The following is a 9,082-nucleotide window of genomic DNA, read 5'->3' as shown; positions in this document are numbered from 1 at the left end:
ACTTGAGCTAACTAAAACATCTTAATAAATATTTAGATTTTAATGCACGATATTTCATTAAGTGTAAGTAAAAAAATATTGAAAACAGCCGGATGTGTACTATTTTACGTAGACATAAGACATAGTTTAGTGCTGAGTCAAAAATAAGTATATCAAGTTTATAAAGCATTCTTTGATGCCAGCCTCTGGAACAAGTCTTTCATGGAATGCTCAATGGCCCCTCCTTTGCTTTGTGTTATAGCAGTAGTTGTTTCACCAGTGGCTCTATCCACACAAATACCTATGTATTTCCATTCAATACCAATTATCTGACCTTTAAATGACCAGCTTACAATCTTTCCATCACCTCGATCAATCTATCAAATACAGGAAAGCAATGAGTTAAGTGATAATTACAACAGTTAGGTAAATGATAGGCATATAAAACAATATTCTGCAATATAATATTTTACGCAAACTTGATTGGGTCCGGAGTTATGTTGGTAAACTTTACCTTATTGTAAAGTATTAGTTAATAAATATACTTTTAGTATGTAGTGTCGAATTTAGTTTTCAATGACAAAAAGCCACAGACAGCTGTCTTGTCAGTATCATTGCATGAAACCTCATTTTCAATGCTTTATATATAACTTTTTAGCGCAAAATAGCATCGCAAGTCTTAAATCTATTACCAACGTTGAGGAGTACATCTCCATGTTATACAATAATATATCGTAGAATATACGGTGTTTTGGGATAAGGTGTTTAGATCCCATTCAAGACTAGTTCAAGACTAGTCCATTTAGTTCGATTTAAACTAGATCGGTTAACTGTATATTGTTTAAATGACCAATGTGAACGCTTCGAAAGTGTCTAAACTAAACATCAAAAGAGGACGTTTAGTATGAATCGATCTAATGTGAACCTAGTTAACTTCAAATATGAAAGCAGAGATCGATTTAAAGTAACATAATTGAATCCAAATTAATGAATGCGCATGTCTGGCGTCAAAACAAAACACTTATTAGGTATTAAAGGATACGAGTAAAAGGGCCGATACATTGGCTCGTGAAGAAAAGGTCCTTTTCATTGAATTATAGTTGATGCAAAGGTACAAATCGAATTAGAGATCACATCAAAAAGACATTTGGAAGTTTTCCGTAGCATATGCAAAATATGAAGGATATGCTACAGTTTTTTTTATCTAAAAATTGACGAAAACTGCAGTAACACCAGTATCAAAATCTGATTTTGTGATTCAAATGAAACAATAACTTAATCCATAAAAAGGAAGATGTGGTATGATTGTTAATGAGACAACTCTCCACAAGAGACCAAAATGACAGAGAAATTCACAACTATAGGTCACCGTACGGCCTTCAACAATGAGCAAAGCTCATACCGCATAGTCAGCTATAAAATGCCCCGAAATGACAATGTAAAACAATTCAAACGAAAAAACTAACGGCCTTGTTATCCAGTTTTTTTCAAGTGTGCATATAGGTGTATCAATACATAAATTTAATTAATTATTTCAATCTATGTTTACGCTATGTTTACAATTTTACGGGTAATTAGTTCAAATCGATTTCAACTTTTAGTTGTTATATGAACGCAATGGTTAGAACGGGTTTTACATGTAAATATAGGAAGAACGTCATTAAAGCAGAAACATTTTCAGGGGACTTGGCTTAATACCCATTCCTAACGTTGCGTTCTTGGTGTTCCTTCCCATTTTTCCCATTTTTTTAATTCCGGATCAACATCTGTATCATGGAAATCTTGCAAACAGTTAAAATTAATAATATGTCACGTCCCAGGCAATGTGAAATTTTCAACAATTCTATGGCTTCCATGAAATATTGCTCAAATTTCTTACCTCTCCTTTACCAGATGTTCCCAGTGCATTTGCCATATCTTCGGCACCTTTTAAGAATTTATCCATTAGTATCTATCCGACTCAACAAAAACCTAAAAAGACAAATAACACATTTGCATGGAATAAGTCGTTCTGAGACTAACTGACATTTTAAAACGTTACTTAAACAGTACACTTCACTTCGGATAATATCTTCGTTGTACAAATAATAAATTTCATATATTGATTTTAATAATATTAATTATAAGCCAATTAAAATATAATGATAAATTTTTATAAGAATCATGATAGACTCGAATAAAAGTATTTAAAGATATTTACCTTTATTTAAAGTTGTGAAACGTTAACTAAAAAATTAATAAATTGGAATTTATTTATATATCCCATTAGTGGGTACTTTTAAATCGAATTTAAAAATTTCCCGTTGTGCTATTCTTAGTTATTACGACCTTTAAAAGGATTAAAATGTATTTTTAGACATTTTCATTACTAGTTTGTTAAATTAAACTTAAAAACATATCATTCATAAGATGACATTGGGAAATTTTGAAACTTTTTGGAAATCTTTTCTCTATTTTTACGAAATGATTGACCTAGAAATTCAAAATACATCTGATGGAAGATTCAAAATAAAATTTAAAACAATTCAGTGACTACTGTAAAAGTGTCCGCGTTCAAATATGTATGTAACAACTACCCATTAATTAGCTTAAAGTTTACATTTTTAATAATTTTATAAAAAAAACGCTATATTTTGGGGCTTTAGAAAGGTTTTACCGGCCCTTTTTAATTTCATTTTTTTTTTCACAAATGGTTACGGATTTGTCCAGACATTTTCAATCTAACGACCTCGCGGGCTTTTCATTTCATGTACGCATTCAGGGAGAGAGAAAAAACAGTAAAAGGTCGTTGCTGATACGCAGCTATCAAATATTCATTCGTTTTATAATTATTTTTTATGTATTTGGCTTCACTAACATTTTGTTCCAAAGAAAACTTGTTTATTCCATAGTCTCATTAAAACATCTTGACTTTACATCCTGTGCATACGTTTGCAATCGTGCCTATAAATTATAAAAGTTAGGTTGGTTTTACGTAGTTTATGGTATTAGTAGTTATCAAAGGTACCAGGATTATAATTTTAATACGCCAGATGCGCGTTTCGTCTAGATAAGACTCATCAGTGACGCTCATATCAAAATAGTTATAAAACCAGATAAGTACAAAGTTGAAGAGCATTGAGGATCCAACATTCCAAACAAAGGGACGAAAGATATCAGACGGACAGTCAAACTCATAAATCGGAAATAAACTGAAAACGCCTGTGTTGTTCCAATTACCCGTAAATCAATATACAATATTAATTGAAATGGCTTAAGTCAATCAAAAGACATATTAACACAAGTCAACATACACTGAACGAATACATTTGATCTATGACTCAATGTAAATATAAAATTAAGAAATAAGGGGTGAATAAGTAAAGGCAACAACAGTATACCGCTGTGAGATGTTAAATAAAAGGAATTATGTACACAGGTAAAAGAATATAATTTTGTTGTAAGATTTACAGTATAAATGGAGAACGGGGAAAATAAGTACATCATATACGTATATGTACCTAGGGGTTACCTTTAGTAGTGAAGAAAAATGGAACAATAATATTGAAAGTGTTTACACGTGTAAAAAAGTCCCTAGTCAGGAAACTTTTGGCCTTGATAATCTTAAAGGTGTTTAAATATTATTAGTAGTTCATTTAAAAAATATGTTTTAGAGTTAAAAATGACTTTCATTTTCCCTGAACTAGTACACACTTTTGTTTAGAGGCCAAAGCAAGCCCAACTCCAGGTGCGGGTTTTTCTCGCTCTGTTGAAGACCAATTAAAAACCTTCGGCTCTGTTCTGCTCTTTTGTCAGATTTTTGTCTCTTTGACACATTGCCCATTTTCATTCTTTATAGATTACAGATGTTCTATAATATGAATGCAAAGCATGCAGCTGAGCACATGAACAATCTTGTTCCCCTCTTTTTACATGTATACAAAGTACAACTATTATCGTCCTTCCATACGCCTATATCACCCTGATCAGTCGTTCCGTAATTGTCTTATCACGGTTTTAGCCAAAAGCAGGCATTATCTTCATATTATTATATATAAGAGAGACAAACTATTCTATTTTATTTATTTTCAATTACCATCTAGTATGGAGTTTAGTTATTTAATGTAAAGTTACTGTATAACACTCGGAACGGGCCCTTTAATTGGATTCTTATTCGTATTCTTATTCTTCTTATTTTAATTTTATTCTTATTCGACGTCATAATGTCTGAGGAGAAATTATCAGCGTCGTCACATAGAGGAGACATTGCCAAGCTTGCTATCGTCAAAAGACTTTTGATAAATATTCACGTTTACAATAGTTTTTCGAAATACTAAGGATTTTCCCACGGCATAGATTACTTAAGACGTATTTGGCACAACTTGTTGGAACCTTAGTTCCTCAGTGCTCTTCAGCCTTGTATCTGTTTTTGGCTTGATAACTATTTTGACCTTAGTGCACTGATGAGTCCTATGTAGACGAAGCGCGCGTCTGGCTTATTAAACTATAAGCCTGGTACCTTTGATTACTATTATGAAGGGGAAAACAACCAATAATAGAACGATCAACATATTATCTTACTTTCTTCTGAAGTCTTATACTTTCTTTGTATAGATGTCGTAAAATATCAGCTGCTCGACACAATGTGAAATGCTTTGCTCGTTTGCTGCGCTCACTCGACAAAAAGGTTCACCTTGGGGTTCGCGACTGATATTTTACGATATCAATGTATAGAAAATCTGATCATTTCCCTCATCATTGAACCACAATATATCCACATTACGAGAGATTAAACGAAATTTGCAACACCGACACTACATTAAATGGTAGTTCTAAATAGAGAAACTTTAATCACAATCTTAATTGTCTAATCGATAACTATGTTTTAGATACTAAATTATTTGCTTGCAGAGACCTTGAACACTGTTTCATGTCCTGTTGCACCATTTCTCCATGACATGGGGAGGGTTTAGGCGCTTACGACAAAAGTCAAATCAGAAAAATACCGAACTCCGAGAAACATTCAAAACGAAAATTCCTAATCAAAATGGCAAAATAAAAGCTCAAACACATCAAACGAATGGATAACAAGTGTCATATTCATGACTTGGTACAGGCTTTTTTTTTCTGTAGAAACGCGTTTAACTCGCCGTTATATTAGTTAATTTATTTTGTATTGGTAAACATTGTGTGCTACTCTAGGACAATGTGATGGATGACAAAATGATAGGAAGTTTGCTCATTGTTGAGAGCTATACAATTACCTATAGTTGTATACATATTTCTTTTCATTTGGTTTTATTTGAATGTTGTCTGAATGGCTTTTATATCTTATTTTCATACTGTGTATCTTCTACACGAGAGTTGATATTTCAGCAGTGTACATATGATATTGCTGTTAACAAACATATCCCTATTTCAAACTGTATATCTCCTATCAACAGTGAAAACTATAAACGCCAATCAATAAGCTACAACGATCGTAAAGAAAACTATAAACGTTAATCTACGGAATATGTTTTGGTGATGTATTATATGTTGACATCCATACCAACTTAAATAATCAGGGGAGTATATCACATTTGTTTTACTTTTACGTATTTTTTTTATCAATTTTGAAAACAATTAGTAGTCAAACAATTATATCACTAGCCTGTCAACACTGTGGTAGTGAGTTAGAATCCCGCATATATCAGATGCGCTTGACTCAAAACTTTTAAAATTGATTAGAATTGTCAGTGTTAATTCTAATGGTTCTCATCGGGAACTCTGGGTTCTTCCACGAATAAAAACGGACCACCATGAAATAGTACAAAGTACTGAAAGTGACGTTAACAACAATCAATCTAATGTAAAGAATCTAAATTTTTGTTATCATGGAATCTAAGACAGTTGGCATACCCCTATCACTAGAATTTACTTACAGGGTTTTAGGGGGCGGCGGTGTAAAACGAATGGCTTATTGAAAAGATAAAACATTGTTTTTGTAAAAACAAGAAGATGGTGTAATTGCTAATGAAATAACTCTCCACAACAGACTAAATGACACCGACATTAATAATTATAAGTCACCGTACGGCCTTCAACAATCAGCAATTCCCATACCGCATACTCAGCTTTAAACGGTCACACATCGAAATCTTGGAAATATACCACAGGGTTTCGCAATAAACATAGAACAGTAATTAGTAAATAAACTCTTTATAGATGACAGTATTGAAATTTCGTTTATACGCCAGACGCGCGTTTCGTCATAAAAGACTCATCAGTGACGCTCGAATAAAAAAATGTTAAAAAGGCCAAACAAAGTACTAAGTTAAAGAGCATTGAGGACCAAAAGTTCCTAATAGTTTTGCCAAATACAACATACTCGTACACATTGGAGTCGGTGCTTGATGTCTGGTGGTTTGTAGATATTTTACAATGACCTTCTGAGTAGGTATTGTTTACACGAAAATAAGAAGCATGTTGATTTATTGTTTATTTTTTAATATACAATTGATAATTTAGATAAAATTGTAAAACCATAGGCATAAGTATAAAAGTAGGTGTAATACAAATAATAAAACTGAACGATACAATTTAATGTGTTGTTCTTCACTTTCTGTATTATATATGTTTGTATATGTTTTTGCTTGACCCGTATGGGTGTTTTTTGCAAATACAAGTATTATGACTAAAAGATCTAAATGTTTAATAAGATTCACAACATTTAATAAAGTATATAAAATCAAAATACAAATTGAAAAATGGCCGGAAGTCTACTCTTTGCTATATAATACATAGTACTGAGTAAAAACTAAATATATAAATGTTATAATGCGTTCATTGATGCCAACTTCTGGAACAGGTCTTTCATGGAATGCTCAATTGCACCTCCTCTGCTTTGTTTTGTGGCAGTTGCTGTTTCTCCAGTGGTTTCATCCACACATTTACCTTTATATTTCCACTCAAATCCATCTATCTGACCTTTGAATGACCAGCTTACCATCTTTCCATCACCACGATCAATCTATCAAATAAAAGAAGGCAATGCTTTTAATGATAAAACAACAGTTATGAAGCTAATGTTTAATTTATATACCTTTAACAATACCAATTACTAACGTTTCCTTATTAATTTTTTTTTATTCTTGACCCACATCTGTTTCTTTGAAAGTCTTGCAAATAGTTCAACCAAATTAAAACTACTTACCTTTCCTTCGCCAGATGTTCCCAGTGCATTTGCCAAATCTCCAGCGGCTTTAATTCTGGCCAAAAAGTTTCCAAGTGTATCCATTAGTATCTATTCGATTGAACAAAACCTTAAAAGAAAAATAACACATTTGCATGAAATTAGTCGTTCTGGCACGAACTGACATTTTAAAACGGTACTTAAATGGTACCCTTCAATTTGGACAATATCTTTTTTGTACAAATATAGAATTCCATTTATTAATTTCAAAGTCAGTATCAATTATTATCCAATTAAACTATAAGAATCATGTAAAAATAACAAAAACAACACATTTTTTTTCTTTCTATCTTTGGTTTAAAAATGATGATTATTAGTTTGATACTTTCAGCCATTTATTTAACAACTCCTATCAACAGCTGTGAAAAGTTGAAATATTAAGCTTTTATGTAGTACTATACATAGTTTGTGTCTAAATAATTATTTTCCAATCTTGAGAAAAATCGTAATGATTATAGATTCGAATAAAAGTTACTTAAGTTATTTACCTTCAATCAAAGTTGTGAATGTGAATGAAAAAAAAATAATCATTTGGAATTTATATATACCATTTGAGGGTATTTATAATTCAAATTTCCCGTAGTGCTATTTATAGATATTACTACCTTTAGTACCTGTAATACCTTTAATAGGATGTATTTTTAGACATATCCAATACTAGTAAGTTAAATTAAAAGTAAATGGTTTTGGCATTTAAAGACTTTTTAGAAATGTATCATACATTAGATGACTTTGGGACAATGTGAAAATTTTCACAAATTTTATATCTATTTTTAACAGATATGTACAGATTTTCTAAGTTAAATTGAAAGTTGCTTGTTTTGAGATGTAATAGCTTTTTAAATTCATAGTTTATTAGATAATATAGGGAAAGGGAGAAGTTCAGGAAAGGGCTTATGTCGGCATATAATTCAAAGAACATCTGGTGAAAGTTTTTTTAATGTCTACTAAACGAAAATGTCGGCGTTTGTGCTCAGTTTCAACATTTATATATGTTTTGTATCATTAATTAAATGCAACATATATATTCAAATAATAACACTGAACACAAAGGCGGCCACTTCAATTTTTATTCAAAAACCGTTATAAATAAGTACAAATGGTAAGATTGTGAAGAACTCCGTATTTTGCAAGAATTATTGATTATAGTACCTGATGCATGTCTATTAATTTGTATTGTCAAAGAAATTCCACACCTGGGGGTGTGCCTTAGCGGGTCGCTCAATAAAATGTGTACCAGTTCAGTGAATATAGACGTCAAACTAATCTTTAAAACATTTTACTAAACTAAAATTTAAAAAACATACAAGACTATCACAGTCTAGAGGCTCCTGACTTGAGACTAGTGCAAAAATACGGAGGGGTTTAACATGTTTTGTTAGTATCAACCCTCCCCTATACCTCTAGCCTCTAGTTATTGACCTGCCAGCTCCAGACATCAACTGATTGAACGATTATATCTTCACCATATGAACATCAACCATAATTCCTCCCGTTTATAATCCAGTGATTTAGTTTCATACTATCATAAAACATATAAGAAGAACATAACCCGTATCATGCTAAAAACTGTTTTTAGATTAATTGTGTTTATTTCCAATGCAAAAACTGTATGATTGCATCAATATTGATACGAAAATATGCAATCCTTAATGACCTTACAACAGTATTGTAACTATAACCCTTCTAAATACGTCTGTTCAAAGCTTTGGTTAGATTTCGGGGTGAATACCGACTTGTTTGTGATTTTTTAAAGAAAAGTTTACATTTTAAACAAGTATGTTAAAACGCTATATTTATGGGTGAAAAGTGTGTTTACTGGGCATAATACTTAAAACAAATTGGTGATTAGTTTCACAAATAGTGATTAGCAAAATATTGAGTTCGGGC

General features: G+C 31.7%; 1 protein-coding gene across 1 annotated transcript; it reads right to left on the bottom strand.

Annotated features, from left to right (window-relative positions):
- Window positions 1–6,554: 6,554 nt before the first annotated feature.
- Window positions 6,555–7,268, bottom strand: LOC143053900 (uncharacterized). Its single transcript, XM_076226693.1, has 2 exons — window positions 7,154–7,268; window positions 6,555–6,970 (listed from the first exon to the last, which is right to left on the bottom strand). Exons 1-2 carry the CDS (start codon window positions 7,235–7,237, stop codon window positions 6,773–6,775), a joined length of 282 nt encoding a protein of 93 aa, XP_076082808.1. The 5' UTR covers window positions 7,238–7,268; the 3' UTR covers window positions 6,555–6,772.
- Between the last annotated feature and the right edge of the window lie 1,814 nt (window positions 7,269–9,082).

Source organism: Mytilus galloprovincialis, chromosome 12, assembly GCF_965363235.1.
Source record: "Mytilus galloprovincialis chromosome 12, xbMytGall1.hap1.1, whole genome shotgun sequence".
Classification (NCBI taxonomy): Eukaryota; Metazoa; Mollusca; class Bivalvia; order Mytilida; family Mytilidae; genus Mytilus; species Mytilus galloprovincialis.
This window is presented reverse-complemented; position numbering and strand designations above follow the sequence as displayed.